At 37.7% G+C, this 18,171-nt stretch overlaps 1 protein-coding gene across 1 annotated transcript in view; it reads right to left on the bottom strand.

The window, feature by feature from the left end:
- Positions 1-11,336, bottom strand: part of NALCN (sodium leak channel, non-selective) — a gene marked incomplete at its 5' end in the record, with an annotated part of 33,726 nt that extends 22,390 nt beyond the window's left edge. Inside the window, 12 exons of the mRNA XM_009872694.1 lie at positions 179-277; positions 366-486; positions 2,320-2,426; positions 3,273-3,377; positions 4,544-4,711; positions 6,590-6,721; positions 6,823-6,943; positions 7,312-7,368; positions 9,108-9,230; positions 9,395-9,486; positions 10,740-10,809; positions 11,235-11,336. Of these exons, the coding sequence (XP_009870996.1) occupies positions 179-277; positions 366-486; positions 2,320-2,426; positions 3,273-3,377; positions 4,544-4,711; positions 6,590-6,721; positions 6,823-6,943; positions 7,312-7,368; positions 9,108-9,230; positions 9,395-9,486; positions 10,740-10,809; positions 11,235-11,336 (1,297 nt within the window). The remainder of the gene's footprint in view (positions 1-178; positions 278-365; positions 487-2,319; positions 2,427-3,272; positions 3,378-4,543; positions 4,712-6,589; positions 6,722-6,822; positions 6,944-7,311; positions 7,369-9,107; positions 9,231-9,394; positions 9,487-10,739; positions 10,810-11,234) is intronic.
- Between the last annotated feature and the right edge of the window lie 6,835 nt (positions 11,337-18,171).

The following is an 18,171-nucleotide window of genomic DNA, read 5'->3' on the forward strand; positions in this document are numbered from 1 at the left end:
TATCATCCAAAGCTTGAATTCTGTGGCAAATAGCCATCAGGTGTGCCTGAAGCCATACTTGCAGGCTTGCAGAATGTACGATTGGTAGAGCAGTCCTAAAGGTAATGTAGACTCTGTAATATCAGTTTCAAGCTTCCTGCAGTCAGTTCTGTGCACAATAAACCACCTCACTGAGTACCTTGTTTTCATTGAAATTAGCAATGACGACTCCAACAAAAAGGGTCAGTCCGATCATGCAGCCAAGGAATACAAAAACATGAATGTAGATTCCATGGATCTGAAAATACAAAAATAAGGTTAATAGTCAAAACAAATCAAAGTATGTGTTGTGGAAATCAGACTCTGATGTATTTTTGTTTTCTTACCGGCCCAACGCGATGAATAATAACATCTCTGACTTCCACCCAACCTTTTAATGACAGAACTTCGAATAGTGCCAGCATTGCATTTCCCACATTGTCAAAATTAAAATTCCGAGGATTTGCCCTGAAATGCAGCACACAAATAGATATAACTTGAGCAATACAGTTTTTCTTTCTATTTGTTACCTTGATTCTTCATAGTCTAACATTTAAATACCTTGCAAAGTTGGTATGAAAGCTTCTATAGCATTCAAAGTTCTTTCTCAAGAATAAGAAAACAATAGCAATACATATGTACAGCATAATCTTTTTATCCCATTGTAAGCTTTATTTTCTTTCTCAGAATCTGATTTACAGTAATATAGCTTATAATATCTTGATGTATTTTAGTGTTTGTGTCAATGGAAATACCAAAATATAGCATTAATGAAAAAATGGACCTGATGGCATTGATCATATTCTAAAATAAATTGACCTGAAGGAGATCAGTTTCAAAACTACACAAATTATTCAGACTCCAAGGTCAGTGAGATCATTTACACAATGTGGTTCTTTATTTCCTTATAATTGGGATCTGACGGTCTAAAGCAAAATCTACTGAGAGGACACCACATCTCCTTTCCCTTCCTATACCATATGTTCTGACCTTTGGTATCAGCTGAGATTCAAGAGGCTATTGCCAACTGAACATTAAAAGTAGCCTCTTCAAGCTAGGTTAGCACATTGTCCTATCTTTACAATCTGTGATAGACAATCCAAGGAGCCCAATTAATTTTCAACAATTTGTAAGATAAATAGTTGTATCCCAGAAGAACTATTAAGTGTTTGGTGCTTCTGAAAATCCAACCATTCCGTGAAAAAGAGAGCTCTCAGATGTTGATATTTCTTTTAAATGCAGTCCTTACACTGACATCTGGCTCTTGAAAATCTGGCCTGACACAGCCAACAGGTGGTATAAATGTCCTTGCGGTAAAATGTTTCTCTGCAATACCAAGACATTCCCCAAAGTTTACAATTATGCTGATTAAGACAGTTTTTGCTTATTTCTTGATCAAGCTGAAGAGGATTGAATTTGCTTACTCAAGGAAGAATTTGTCTGAAGCATACAGAAACAAAGACTTCTGCAGATGTCAGAGTTTCACTGATTATTCAAATCACAGCATATTATTTCATTAGAGTAAGATGCCTCTGAATGTACCACTGCTGGTATACTCTTATCCATGCATATAGTCAATTAAAATAATTGTGGCTGTTAAGCTGATTTTGCAAAACGCCAACTGACTTAAAAATATAAACAATTAAAAAGAGTCTTTTTTTGCCTGTTCAGGTGTTGGGAAATATTAAGCCGACTTTATCAGAATACTAATCAGAGGTATAACATCTTAAATAATTTTTACTGCACTATGGCACCAGATAGATAGACTCCAAAATTCTCTGTATTGAAAACAGAAATAAGCTGCTAACTGACTTGGTTGATGGCCATAGAAGAGAAAGGCTGATTTTAGGCACGACTTGCTCTTTTTTTTTTTTTTTTTTTTTTTATGGGTAGCTCTAGGCAGGTTGATATCCATTTCTTTTCTTCCCATCTGCTCCTTTTAATTCTTAGGTTCTGTTGTTGATGCATTGCTCTCAGGATGTCTTCATAATAGTATTAAAAACAACTAAGTGATAATCTTGGTTCAAGACAAGAAATCCCACTGTAATAATAATCACATCTAACTCCTATCTAGGTTTGGTACCTACGGATAATTTTTTAGTTTCTATTTTATTAATAGAATAGTAGGCTAAGTCCAGAAAAGTCTCATACATATAGGTTTTTACTATATATATCAGAATTTTTACCCTTAATATCGATAAAACCCCTCCATCATCAACTTAATGCCAGAAAATCTGAGTAATTTTCTACATCAACAGATGTGTTTTTTGAAGGTAGATAGGCCAATGCGTAGCAACTCACCAGACTCGTGGCACCCAAAATCCAGGCTTTTTCTCTCCAGGTCTTAACTTTAAATTGAGATTTTTGGAAACGCTTACATTTATTCTGAAGATGCCATGACAATCTTCCTACAGTGAAAGAAACCACAGCCTGAGATTAAATAATGGCCTGTGAGAGATGCCAAAATGCCAGTACAGAGAGCAGAGAGCACCCTTGCCATGATGGGGAAGCACTGTAAACTCAAGGGTTATTTACAGGTCTGGGATTAATAGTCATGGACCTTTACCCAAATGAAAAATTCATCTTAGGAAGGATTCAAGAAACCCTTCTCTGTCCAGCACTGAGAGTGCTTTTCATTTTGCAAGACTATCTAGACTTTCATGTCTCTCTTAAAGACCATTACTCTCTTTGGGTGATGGTGACGTTTCTCAAAACAAAGTAAGAAAAACAGCTAACTTTCTCCATGTAACCTACGTAACATCCCCAGTGCTTTCAACCTCTAGCAGCCTAACCTGTTTTTTAGCTCCTGACCTATGAGCGCAAAGGTGTCATGTTGAGAGGCGTCCCTGCCCATGACAGGGAGGTTGGATTAAATGATCTCTAAGGTCCCTTCCAGAATAAGCCATTCTATGATTCTATGATTCTGTGATTCTATGTTCCATGGTGACATGGAACGTAACACCTTTGGAACCATGTGACATTTGGACCTTTGCAGATAATATGGCATAAATTCACCAATTTTTACAGACAGTCCCAAATATTTCAACTTGCTTTACTTTTTAATACGAAAACCCTGCTTTACCCTCATTCACTCACTCCTTTATCACCTTTCCCTCCATCATCCTGCTTCCGAACAAGAAAGTGCCCAAGAGTTCCATCTCTCATATGACAGCTCTGATTGTCCCACTTGCTTTCCCCAGCAGGCAGAAATGGCACGGCACACTATTATTTTGAAGGAGAAAAGCAGTTCTTACCCTAGAGATGATGTGCGGATCGTTGCATTTAGCCAGTTTTCCAGCAAACAGCTGCACTCCAAAGCTTGCAAAAACAAGCATTAATGTCAGCAAAAGAATAGAAACCTGTAAAGATGGAGTTAGACTTGTCAAGCTCTCATCCTGCAGACTTGAAAAAGTGGGTCAGATCCTCTGCGAACTGCAGGGAGGATCATTTTCTTGCACAAACCTGGAGATACGTTTTTTTGACAGACATGTTATTGTAGGTTCTGATACAGCAATCAGGTGCTGTGCTAGTATTAGTATTATTATTAACATAACATCTAAGAACTGTAGATAAGGGTCAAAGCTTTCTTGCACTCAGTGCAGCACCTTGCTAAATTCTGAAGGCATAAGAATTGCCATTCACTTTAAAGAGAACTCTTCCAGTACTTACATATGTGCTTCTATTTTGCTGAATCACCCTTTACTAACTAATCTGTGAGCCATTGTTATATCTAAGTTTAGGATAGCTATAATAAAGATATGCATGAGCAAATTATGATGTAAATATGTTTAATGGAATACAGTGCCTATGAAATGCTAACTGGTTTATACTTTTTGTCCTTGCTCTATTACTCTCTGCAAATATTTTGTAGCTTAGCTTTTTATAGCAACCTGACTTAATACATCATTCTGTTATGGAACAAAATGTCTGGGTTTTAGGCTGAAAAATATCACATAGGGTCCCAAGACAATAAGTTAGGTTCTGATCAAGCAATCATAGTTTCTATTATTGTTATTATCACTATAAATGCATAATCATGATCATAATAATAACAACAATGACATAAGAATAAGATCCAGATCTGTGATAAACAGCTGTGCTGTCCCTGGTTGCATCTCAATAAAACTTGGAAGTAGAGACCTTCAGCTCAGACACTAAATTTACTTTTGTTCTCAAATTTCTGCCATAGCCTACTTCCCATCTTCCTTCCTCAACTAGAACTGAGAATAAGGTGGAGATTTTATTTCAGTAGTCCTCCTATGTAATTATGGACAAATATATGCTGACGAAATAATATAATCTATAAAAGAATTATTACAGCAGCTTTATACAGTATATATGTAAATGAGTTACTTATATTCCTAATTTTTAACCTATTTTGTGGTCATCTTCAGTGGTGGCTAAAATGAGAAGAGGACAGACAATAATGAAGAAAAGATTAGAAAAGAAAGGCATCACAGCAAAATGGTATCTTATTAGTCCTCCGTGTCGTTATATTAACAAGAATAAAATAGCTGGCACATACCAAAAAGATCTCTTTAAAGCCACTAAACAGCTCTCGCACCACTTTCCTCATTTGAGGGACCAGTTTGAAAATTCGAAGAGGTCGGAGGCAGCGGAGTACCATTAACAGTTGAGCTCCGGATTTGGCAGGGACGTTCTGTGGCATCCAGCACAGGAATATTAAACTCACCTTGAGGAGATAGGGCAGGAAAAGGTAAGGATTAGGCTTACAATGTCTTAGCTTCCATAGACACAGCACAAAAGATCAATAAACACTTCTCTAATTTAAAATTAAAGGGAAGATCAGGGGAAAAAAAAAGCCTAATTTAGAAAAAAGCCTAATTTAGAAAAGGGACTTGGATCTCCTGTGTCCTGGCTGATTGTCCTAACTAATGGGCATCAGCTTCAGCCTCTGCCTTTGACTCAAAATCTATTTTCTTCTTTTCAGCAGAAGACACAGTTCCAAGCAAAGACATGAACTATATTCTTGGAGCAGGAACATCATCTCTCTCCCTGCTTCTCATTTCAAATAGTGGTTCTACCCTGAAACTGAGATACCTTCACCTGGAAATTCCTTTAACAGTTTCCTCACCACTTTTTCCTATCACTTTGTTACAGGCATAAGTAGTTTCGTTACTGTGTGGTTCTATCACATAAATATTACACATTCAAAAGTGTCTTCAGACAGCATGCCTGTGTCTTGTAGCCTGAACAATCTCTGAGAGATGGTTATAAATTAGAAGGTCTGTTAGGTCTGTTAATTATTCCTTATTTTTTAAAATGCCCATGATGACAGGGAGGTTGGATTAAATGATCTCTAAGGTCCCTTCCAACCTAGGCCATTCTATGATTCTATGATTCTATGAAAATGTACTCATAAAGCCAACGCTTTAGGGGGACACAGGTGAGAGGGCTACAAAGAGGTAAGTGCACAAAAAAAAGAGGATCAAACTGATGTCATCAATATGATTTAAAACCTAATACGATTTGTTAAAAATCACAGTGGTACAAGACTTCTGCCCAACCAAAACAAAAAGATTTGCCAAAGCTTCTGACCTCATTTCATATTGTTTTAAGACCACCACCGGCACATTTCAAGTATCCAAGCCACACCACCTACATTTTCCTTCAGATAAGGAGAAGGATTCAGAAGGATCTCAAGAAACTAATGCACACACTGATTATGCATACTACAGTAGGATTTTTGTATAAGTATGCATATTTTTATTTATGCTAACAATGGAATCTTTGATACAAATTGATCGTGACAAATTTTATGCAGCACATCTGTCTAGTGGCTTAATCTCTGAAAGATTTAATCTAAATCCATCAAAGCCATTTTGCTTAACAATTTCTTCAGTTAGAAAATATTTCACACTGTATTATACTGAGAACTGGTTTTGACACATTTTGCTGTGTTTATTGTCACATGTGAAAAGGAAACAGACCCCCTTCTCTTGTATTTGAATGGAATGCAAGAGGTGTCCAGGGAACAAAGTAAAGAGTAGAACAATTTTTTCCTAAGAAGCACTGATGGGTATGGAATATGGAAAGGTGCTGCTTTGCTTTCTTCCTGCTACAGCAACAAGGATGTGACTTTCTGTAAAAGAGTAGAGGCTTTTGAAACATCTTCTATAAACTTAGGCGAACTGTTGAGAGGGGAAGAAGCAATGAATGACTAAGAAACAGTTAAAAAATTTTCCTGCATAAAAATGCTGAGGCAAGGTCAGAGATCTTGAGCTTACTTTGGAATGAAATTAGGTCTGATACTTAAAACATATCAACAAATAAACAATTAAAAGGGGTCATACAACGACTGGCCTTATACTGAATTGCCAGGTGCTTCTCACACACGTCAGTGTATTTTTAGATGTCTTGGCAAGTATTTGTACACCTAACTGACACGACTGCACATGAAAACAGTTGGTTTTGTACACATACTACACCACTGCATTTGCACCAGAGCACAGAGCCAAACTTTTTAACATTACCAAATATTTATATGTCCAAAGATATCAAAATTAAGAACGCTACATAAATATAAAGCCCTAAAAACATAAAAACTTACAAGATATATAAATATGTCCATAACTCCTCCAAAGTCCCTAATGACAGCTGTTGGTGTAAAAAACAAGCCATCTGCCATAATCTTCAGATTAAGCTCAATGCTCATGAATATTACAAAAACATACTCAGCAATCTGAAAAACAAAGCAAAGAACAGTCATAATTTAGGAATAGGCAGTGGAGAAAACCAAGGTGACAGTGCTTCACTAAATGTAAAATGATTCAGTGACAATACCTGGAGCGTTGGAGCATGCATAACTCTTCTAAAGGGGGATTCGAACATCATGGAAATGCAGGAGCATATCGTAACAATGATCATGACCCAGTCCAGGTAAGTAACCAAACCCAGCAAGTCACTGTGGACAATACATAAGAATAACCATTACAGAAAGTCAAGAGCGCTGTGTCATTTGTACTGTGTCTACACAGTTAAGTGCTCTCTTATGAAAAACAAATTAGGCAGAGGGGTGTCAAAGATTTCAATATTTCAGAAACATGTAGTAAAACTGGGAAGTTGCATGCAAGTGAAGAAGAAAAATCATGATTAAAAAACCCTCTTCCTATTAATCCTCCTTCCCAATCAACTCATGGAAAGAAGAACTTTTTTTTGGAAAAGAGAAATACACATGTGCATGCTCACATACACACATACATGCATGTGTGTCCTCACACACTTATACCGCAGGCTTATGTGACCAAGTAAAGTTACTTTTGCAGTGCTTACTAAAGCTGATGGTATTTGGTATTTTTCACAGCTCCAGTAACAGGATCTGTTTTAGAACTATAAAAAGAAGAAAAGATAGTAATTTACATTTTATTTTAGTCAGCATTATAATTATACCATGTGTCCATCACCTCAAAGTACTTTATATTCACAATCAAGGCTACATTTTATCTTTTCTTAGTTTTAAATGTCAGTATAAGTTCCAGGTAATTCTATGCAATTTTAGTCATATTATCAACACACTTTAATTGATGGCTTACCTGTAATTCCTCTAACAATTCTCTAAACTGCTGAAGACTTTTTGGGTCTTGTTTTTATAAGCAAGGACTTAATTTCTAATTTTGCTTGCTGACACAAAAAAACCCTACCATAAGTTCTATTTCTTTCATTACTTCTTCCATCAGTTTCAGAAGAGTATTTCTTGACTCTCCGTAACTGAATTTCCTTACAAGAGGCATCTTCCGCAGGCAACATTTACCCACTTAGACGAGTATGTATACCGAATACACTTATTGGTGCCTTCCTACTGAACCCACTGGCTTTTCTTTTTTCTTAAGATCATATCTCTTCCCCACATTGTATATAGTGGCATTCCTCAGTCTTTTATAATAGCAGAAAATAACTATCCTACCAGTCTGAAAAAGATATCTAGAAAATCTTACTTGGCAAGCTGGGTGGGACAATTGAATAAAGTAGGCAGAATTTAAATAAAAGAAAAAATCGACTGTTTATCAAAATCAGTTCAGTATTATAATTAACTAAACTGTTGATAATACAAATATTCTGTTACCCTTGGGCATTCCACAATGCCAAGAGGCACTGACACATATTTGACAAGTGGACTGGAATGTGTGTTTTGTTTTGCTGTTTTAATTTGCAACTGGTTCATAGACCCGCAAACCACTATCAAGTTTGCAGTTCCACAGAAAAATAGAGCACCTAACTCATGGATGTGCTTCTACATTGGTGGCAGAAGACTTAAATATGAGTATTGCAAAACTGAGTATCTAACATTCCTGTTCTGCCAAGAAGTAATTTGAAGGGCACACAGAAAATCAATATTAAAGCAGGTGCTGAAACCAGGTCTTCAAAGTACCAAGCTCATAGCCTTGAGCTGTCTTATGTTTTCTGCTTGTAAGGTGACATGCCTTAATCCTCCAAAATTAGCATGTCAGCCATAGACAGAGGTCTAAAAGATGAGCTCTAAGATGATTTTCTATCAAGCTGCTTGTATATACATCTGCATCTGCCACACTCATGTACACCTTCAGTCTAGTTACTGAGTCTTCTTGGTTTTCACCCAGTCTCAGCTTTTCTTCTTTTATTTCCCGCAGCTGAACACCTCTTCATCACATTCTGGGTCTCTAATTATGGACTAAGGTGTCTTCAGGTGAGCACAGGCATAATTTATTTATCTTCATCTTTTCTTATTCTTTGAGGAACTGTTGGTATATAAAGTCTTCCTGCCTTATGATGAGGAATGGGAAGGGAATAGCAAGCTGATTCCCTAAAACTGGTGGTATAAAACATCAGCCTTTCCTCTCAGTTCACATGTGCAGTTTTCCCACAGCCTTATCCCACCTCAGCATCGCAGACTGCTCCAGTGTGTCTGCCTTTACACAGCATTTTGTAGCTTTTTTTCTTCTAACAGTAAGAATAAACCACAGGCAACTGACCACCACCTTGTGTGGTGGCAACATTATATGCAGCTTTTCGTTCAAAAGTTAGACCTAGATTTCTGAGGACATGAAACTAAACACTTGTTGGAACCAACTGTTGACATGGAATAAACTTACGCATTAAAGCGAGCTCGTACCACCACTCGGCAGAAATTTCTGAATCTATGCTCACGACCAACTATGAAAAGTGGTTTATCAAAATATGGATGATTCTCTCGTAGCTCCTCTTCTTGGACTTTCCTTTTGAAGGATAAGACATAAATTATTAAGTGATACGCATTACACCTGACAAAAATATCCCTTACACTTTGTTCTTTTTTCATCATGACTCTCAGCACTTCTACTTCACAAAGACAACACTTAATACAGAAAATTGTGCACTCAGACTTTTGATTTTTAAATACCTCTTCATTTCAGCTTGTTCTTTTTTTTCTTGGATCATCTTTATTTCACTGTCTTCTCTCTGTGCATTTCTGTATCTCACTGTATTGGAGTGCTAGAAGCAAAATGATTTCTTTTAAATGAGGTCTGTGGGTTGTTTTTTAATGTTTCAGATGAAAGCAAGATACAGTATTTTACATAGAAAGATGTAAAAGAAAAATCTTTATTTCCAAATGCACTGCACACGTCAGTCGAACGTATTGCACAGTATTTTCTATCTACAGCACAAGGCAGCTTATTTTCATCGAGGTTAACTTCAGTTTAATTTCATGCACAAAGTCCCATCCAACTTTTAACTTTAAAAGCAAATGTCCTATAATCTCAGCTGATCTCTCTGAACTAGAGTGAGGACCACCAGTGTTACTAAGGGCAATGACTGAACTGAGACACCCTTTCAGTTTCTCAGGCCTGCTGCATGTACTGCCAGGCAGCGCATCGTGTAGGTCACACAGGTAATGCTGTGGAATGCAGGGAGGGCATTGTCTGAGCTCATCCAAAGAGCGTACAATCAGAATTATTATTCACTTACGTGAGTCTTTGGAGCACTCTCAGAGGGGTAATGCTGAGTGTTACTCTCACTATTGGACACAAGCAAAGCCACACCTGCTTTAAAAGATTAGTTACCTACAGTTTCTTTCTACCACCGTGCAGGCTAATTCATCAATTACTTCTTATGTAGTTGTTTGGAAGTATGAAGCACATTTAGAAAATGATTGTCTGGTTTGGAAATTGACTGGCTTGGAAAATGACTGTCTAGTTTGGAAATGGAGGGACAAATATTGCCCCTTGAAGATTCATAGTCACGGATATCCACAAAATACCCTTATGAATTTGCAGAAGTGGAAATTCACTTAACTGCATGAAACTGTACCTCAGTGAAATCCATCATTACTGTTCTCCCTTTTAGTTTTTGTCTTTTTGTCTGACAGTTCTGGTGCTTGAAAAATACAGTTAAACTTCCATCAGAAATTCTGAAGTGTTGTTTTGCCACCCTGAGAGATCTGTGCAATTCCAAAGTAAGGCTTTTTAAGGTGCCCTGGGTAGCAATTGTTCTGTTCCTAATGTGGTGTCTACAGCTTCAGCGAATCTATCTCAGTAAAAAGTCTATCAGGGAAGTAACCACGTCAATTATTTTAAGGATAATTCTAATGCAGTTACAGTATTTGTTTTATGATTTCAGGATTCCAAAAGACAAATTGTAAACAAGATCATAAATAGACATTAGCCTTACACAAGAATTTATTATACAGTACATTTTCTTATTTCTCACATTATCAAACTGAAATAATCTTTTCTATGAGGACTTACATCTTGAGTCAAAGTTTCAAGAGATTTTCCTCTGCTGATTCTCTGGCTGTTGGAACCATGTCTCAGTGACCTGAAACAATTGTAATCAATTTAACGATACATCTCCAGATGAAATTTTGACCTTTATAGGATGGCCATTATAAAGTCATCTCCAGCTACCCAATATCTCAAATTCTTATCATTTTTCTCTTGCTAACATCAGAAGCTTATATGTTCTTCAATTGTTTTCAATCTGGTCTAACATAAGCCAATTTCTTTCCCTCTGATCTTTAAATTGATAGCTTTGTACTCGGCGAAGGAAATGACATTTGAAATAAAAAGGCATTTTTTCCATTTATACAGCACAATGAATTTCATTATGGTTACAATGAAGAACATAAATTCGGTTCTTGGTACAAGTAAGTAATTTCAGTTTTTCACATTGCTCAAATTTAATTCTTTTCATCAGTTTTATTTTAAGAACATTTTTAAACCATCCTTTCTGTCCATGTTTACCTGCGTTCTTGTCGTATATGATGCTGGACACTAAGTATTGACCTTTCCTTTGCTGGCTGTCCCTCAAAGGATCCGCTCAGCATGCGTTGTCTAGTGCAGGCCCTACGAAGAAATAGGATAATGATGACAAAGTTTTCAGTATAAATGGTACTTTCTGAGGTGGGGCGTACAAATAAGTCACCTTGGCTTTCTGAGAAGCAAGTGCATAGGTTATCAGACAATAACCATAAAACAGCAATGGACTTTGTACGAAAACATATCTCCAATGCAATAGTCACCACTCTGCAACATAAGTGGTCACCCGACAGACCTTGTCCATGCCTTAGCAAGGGCCACCTTCGTTCTTGCTTTTTTTCACTTTGCTGTAGAAGTTATGGTCCCTCAAGACTTCACTAAATGTGAAAATCGTCAAGCAATGCACTGATTGTCAATAAAACCATCTTCTCAGCAACAGAGAAAGGAATAATACAAGTAGAGCTGTCATTTTAGGGCAGCTCCCTTTCAGGGCTGTACATAGCAAAATATTAAGACATGCTCAAGACTTATCGCATATCTTTGAGTGTCCTCTTACATAACTTGGACCATACATGGTTTGAAATGAAAAGTTGCATGTTGCTGATATCCTGTGTTATGAAATGTCCGCCCTCTGGAAATGCATGGATCTTGCAGCATTTTGTTGTGTTTTTTCACTTGTTTGCTCTTTGTTTCATTTTGCTTTTGCTGAATTTTGGCAGACCCATTTGACACATTTTGACAGAAATGAATATTTGTTTGCTAGTAAGCGTGTTACAGCTGATTAGGGCATGTGGAATCTTTATTTTAATGGCTACAATGAAATGGATTTGCTTAAGAAAAAGAGAGGTTTCCACTAAAAGAGCTCAAACAAATCCTCGGAGGGCTGAAAAATGAAATTTCTACATTGGAAAAATATTTTGACTTTCCAGGAATGCTGAAGTTTTAAGTTTACACAGTGCACACATTGTTGCTCATTTTGTGTTATTCAGAGAAACACAAAGTCCAGCTGGTAATATTTCATACATTTTAATGAACTGAATCTCCACCTTTTTTTTAAAACATTAAAAAACCCCCCATGCTATTGGAGTAACCACTCTATTTGGCAGTCTACTGTAATGCTTAGATAAATGCTATCCTTAGCAGCATGGGATGATCATGCTTGATGGCAAAAGGTGTCCCAGGCATGTTCTTTCCCCTCTGTGACTTTGTTTTTCACTCTTCACTGCTATTTCTTCTTTTGTATTTAAAGACATAAGCGATAGGAGTAGGGATCCAAAGTGAGATCTGGAAAAAAAATGAGAAGCTTAGAATGCTTATCAGAATCATCACTGTCAATCATACTAGCATGCTAGAAAAATACATCGAGCTACATTTACTTATTATAGAAGGCATTAGGTTACACTATACTGAACTGAACCATCATGACATTAAAGAAAATTACTGTATGTCTTGTAAAACACAGCTCATCTTAGTAAAATCACGAACATTTTAATACCAATGGATTTTAAGCATTAAATTACTGAGGATGATACTACATAACACTGTCAGAAGACAACAATTATATCATTTGAATACCTGTGCAATTCTCTTGTAAAAAAATAGATTATCTCCTAAAAATAGATGCTACCTAACTCCACTAAAATGAGGCCTGACTTCTGTATAGAGGCTTCTTGCTGTGACAAAGAGGGGAAGTTATCTTTTTTTCCCTGAAAATATAAATTATTGTGCTCTGCTTTTAACGGCTAGAAATGACTTTCTTGACATCAAAATATGACTTGCACATAAACTTTGCTTGTCCTTGTACACAGGTTACTTGAATATCAAGCTACATTAAACTTTTAGTGTCCATAATAAAAAAGAGCATGAAATGCTAAAACAATAAATTCTTTACCTGACCAATGAACAAGATGGCTTCTTTGATTATTACTGTATAAAAAAATACACTTAGCCATACACTATACAGAATGGGCATGCATAAAGGGTAACACCTGTTTAAAGACTGTTAGGATTGTCCATGATCTCTTCCAGATTCCTAAATCCATATTTAGAATTTAAACACATTATCTCATTTTCAATAACTCTGGAAGCTCTGCAGCTCTTACTGAAGCCAATGGAGGAATAACTAAATGCCAGTTGTATAGCACAGAAACCAGAAATTTTTATCAAGTAACTGCAAAGAATTTTTTTCTGTCTTCAGAGAAAAGATGGTGTGCTGAAGGATGCAATGGCTATTTCTGACTGTCTATCTCCCGGCATTCTCCATTTGAGAGGAATTTGTGCCTTAATCTTCCTTCTATTAACTCTTAGAAAAAGCTGTGCTTTGGTGTACCTTTGACTCAGAATCTGGATGCTTTTCAGCTATTTATACACACAGAGCTCTGGATCTTCGGGAACTTTTGGAAAAGAAGGCAGGTTCCATGAAGTTTGCAGAATTGCATAATTGTTTCTTACTGTAGACGCCTACTCTCACGTGCTTACTCTCACTTGCCTACATGGGAGCCATGTGGCCAGACTTCCCTCATAATCAGTGGACACGTAGGACTCAATTAAACTGAGGTGGCCAGTGCCACCTGCCATGCCTTGGAGTATTTTGCCTTGCTTCCAGCTGCTGCTCCAGCAGGGTAAAGGTCCTCTATAAATTTCTGTATTACCTCAGGAGGATGTTTTTGGACATCCTCTGGCACCTCAGACATGACTAATCCATATGTGGACAACTTCATTAAATTCTTGGTCAGTTAATTTAATGAATGATATTTGAAAGCTATTCAAGTAATCATAAAATAGGCATCTAAAGACAAAGCAGTCAGCTAAAGATCTCACTATCTGTACTGACTAGACTTTGTCAACTAGATGACAGAGGTAATCACCCACCTCACAGGCAGATCTGGCAGTCTGGAGGTGAATCCCACACCTGAGACAATCACCAAGTGGCAGTGATAAAAATTTAGTCCTGTGTGGTTTGCAACCTGGAGTTAAAATCCCAGTGTTTTCTTGACTTGATATATTTTCACAAAATCGTAGCTGGTCAAAATCTTTTGACCTTTCTTTGAACAATGCAGGCAAATTTCCCTTTTTAAACTTAAATTGTCCTTTCCATTTTTACTACCTCTATGATACATTAGATAGGTTCACGTTCACTTGTGGAAGAACGAGGAAGAGACAACAAATATACCTAGTTTCTGGACTCTGTGCTCACTTTGCAGAACTCTGAACACAGTCCAGAAGCTGCAAACTACATGCTCTAAATTTGCCTTGAAATGCACAAATGTAATAAGATTTTCTGAAAAAGAGAATGTGATTTGGTAAATTATCAGAAAACCAGACTACAGGTGAAGACTATACAGAAGAATATGGTATTGGGATGCCACATAGTCTGTATTACCTGCAATTACGAGGTCCAGACTTTGAAGTCCTTCAAACTACTTCATGCTTTGGAGTCCCTGAAAATAGTAAACAGAGTGTCCAAGTAATATTCTTTGTGCTAATGCAAAATGTTAAATGCTTTGATCAATATTTCAAAATACTATACCTGTGGTGAAAATTCTGAGGTCTCTTGCAGAGGATATGCATATGGCTCACACTTGGCATCCCTTCCACAACAAGTGGCAACTCATCTTCTTGCATTCCAGTATAACACCGTTGTTTTTCTGTACTATTTTAATGAGTGAATACTTACACAGTAACTGCAGCAACCAAATATACTACTATGTACTTTTGTTCTTGTTCTCCCTGAAATGTGTGCACACTGAAGTGTTAGCAGTGTGGTATGCTTCAGTAAAACACTCGGTTATCAGTCTCATTCAGTATCGTTTCCACTACGACTCCCTGTACTTACTAAATCTTTCTGTGCTGTCCTTATACTTCCATTTAGCGTGGATGGTTAAATGGGACAACCTACAATTGTTGGTGAATCCACCTGGTAGGTGTTCTAGTGTTTCTCTCTTAAATTTCATTAATTTAATTCAATATGGCACTGTTTGAATAGCAAGAACATTTTTACCACAGCTACAGTTCTGTTCTTTGGGGAAAATAAACTACTTTTCAAAGAAATTTGAATTTGGTTGGTTAAATAAAATTAATTATTAATACAACTTGGACAGTTCATACTTTCTCTTTTCCATGTTTTTTTCTTGTTTTCTTTCATATGTCTCTAAAAGAAAAAAACAAATAGCCATTTTCTTTAGGAACTGTTCAGTCTGTCAACTATGGTAGCACACTTTCTTTCCTTCAACCTTCCTGTTCCCCATCCCTGTCTTCCAGCTCAGGGTGCTGGGTACCCAGAGAACAACTGGTCTTACAATTAAAATCTGAGGCAAAGAAGTCATTAAGTATCTCAGCCTTTTTCTCAGCCTATGTCACTATGTTTCCCCCCACATCCAATAAAGGATGAAGATTCTCTTTAGCCCTGATTTTGTTGCTAATGTGTTTATTGAAAATTTTTTAATTGTCTTTTACAGTAATAGCCAGTTTAAGTTCTATTTGGGCTTTTTCTTCTAATTTTCTCCCTGTACAACCTCATGACATCCTTGTAGTCCTCCTGAGTTGATGGCTCCTTCTTCTAAAGGTGATAAACTCTCTTTTTTTTTCTCCTGAGTTCCAGCCAAAGGTCTCTTCTCTCTCTCTCAGCCAGGCTGATCTTCCCCACCAGCTCATCTTTTGGCATATGAGGATGGCCTGCTCCTGTACCCTTAAGATTTCCTTCCTGAAGAATGTCTAGCCTTCTGGACTCCTTTGCCCTTTAGGACCGCCTCCCTCTGTCAACTAGGCTCCTAAGCAGGCCAAAGTCTGCCCTCTGCAAGTCCAAGGTGGCAGTTCTGCTGACCTCCCTCCATACTTCTCCAAGAATTGAAAACCCTATCATTTCATGATCACTATGTCCAAGACAGCCTCCAACCATCACATCACCCACAAGTCCTTGTCTGTTCCCAAACAATGGGTCCAGCAGGGTGCCTCCCCTGGTTGACTCCCTCACCAGCTGTCAGGAAGTTCTCTTCCACACATTCCAGGAACCTCCTGAACTGTTCCTTCTCTGCTGTATTTTATTTCCAGCAGATGTCTGGTAAGCTCAAGTTCCCCAGGAGAACATGGGCTAGTGACTGTGAGACTTCTCCTAGCTCCTTATAGAATATTTTATCTCCCTATTCATCCTGGTTGGGTAGTCTGTAATAGATTCCCACCATGATATCTGCCTTGTTGGCCTTTCTTCTTATTCTTACTCATGAACACTCAACCCTATCATCCTCATCACCAAGATGAAACAACTGGCTAAGTGGACAAGTGAAAAGCAGTGTCTGACACACTGAATGGTGGAGCATTAAACCAGAAGGACCCTGATAAACTCGAAGACTGAGTCAGCAAAAGCTTCAGGAACTTGGACAAGGAAATTTGCAGTTTCACATCTGGTGAAGAATAGTTCTGTGCATCCAAGGAGGCTCTGGAGTGGCTGGCTGAGGAAAGGGATCTGGTTTTGTGCACTGTGTCTGGATGGGATGGAGTTACCTGGATGATAACCAGATTAATGTGTTCCTGCCATTGATAAGGGATACTGCATACTATATTAAGGAGGATTGTAGTCACCAGGCTGAGGGAAGTTATTATACTTCCTCTAGTCAGAGCTAGAGGCCGCACCTGAGACACACTTTTGGGTACTTCAAAGGGATGTTGAAACACAGGAGCTGGTACAAGCACTCAGTGGCCTATAACATATGACCTTCAGGGAGACTTCAGAGAGATGGGCTTGTTTATTTTGGTAAAGAGGAGGTTAAAGCATGGAGCTAAACTCTTGTTACTGTGAGATGAGAGCAGTGAGCAATGGCCAGAAACAAGGGTTGGCAGGGTTCAGACTGGGTATCAGGAAAACCTTTTCTCACAAGCATAGGGTAATACAGTGCTGGAATCAGAGCAGGTGGAAGATGCAAAGCAGATCTGATGTGGGGTTAGCTATAGTCCTACTTGAAGCTGGCAGTTGGAAAACATGGCCCCCAAAATTCCTTTCCAGCCAGTATGTCTTACGGTCCTGCGATAAACAAACTAATGAAAATGTTTGCTCATTCTCTTTTGAGAGGTGGCATATTACACTACTGTATTAGCGTCCAGAGAGGATTTATTCAGAGATTAACTTTATAACTTTCCTAGAAGCACAAAGAATCTCATTTCTTGCTCATTATAATATTCAGAAAAAAAATCACTGTATTTTGCAGAAATACTTGTATGAACACAGTCTGAATTGTCTTCTAGAATATTAGCAAATTAATAGAACTGGATACTTAATTCAAGCAATTTTTTTTCCCCCTCAACATCCACATGGCATTCTCAGTTTCAAACATAAAGACAAATGCACTTCACTCAATTAGCTGTTTATGAAACTGAAAATTCCACTTAAGCATGAGCTATGTTATTCCCCCAGGTCCAGTAAATGTATCAGACAAATCTTGAGTAGACCAGTGAAAAACCTTTTGTATACTCGTAGCATTAGTTTACAGTTTGAGAATAGCACCAGCCGTAATGAAAAGCAAAAAAGCTGCCTATTTAAAAAATCATAGTTTCCCAAACTGTCACAATATATATTTTACAATAAAATGAATTTTTGTGATTTTGGTGAGTTTGATTTTCTTACAAACCAGAGAAATTTTAAGTTATTTCTTGTATTTTATAAAATCAGGGCATAAAGCCTTATGTGAGGGTGACTGAGCACTGGCACAGGTTTCCAAAAGAGGTTCAAAAGCTGTCTGGACACAGTCCTGGGCAGCTGGCTCTGGGTGGCCCTGTTTTAGCAAGGAGGTTGGACCAGACGGCTTCTAGAGGTCCCTTCCATTCACAATCATTCAGTGTATGGTTCAGTAGACACCAGAAACAGGTTCTGCACCACTGATACTTTGATTCCAGTTTGGACTACAGAATCACAGAATCGTTGAGGCTGGAA

This window comes from Apaloderma vittatum, unplaced genomic scaffold (genome assembly GCF_000703405.1).
Source record: "Apaloderma vittatum isolate BGI_N311 unplaced genomic scaffold, ASM70340v1 scaffold20757, whole genome shotgun sequence".
Lineage (NCBI taxonomy): Eukaryota > Metazoa > Chordata > Aves > Trogoniformes > Trogonidae > Apaloderma > Apaloderma vittatum.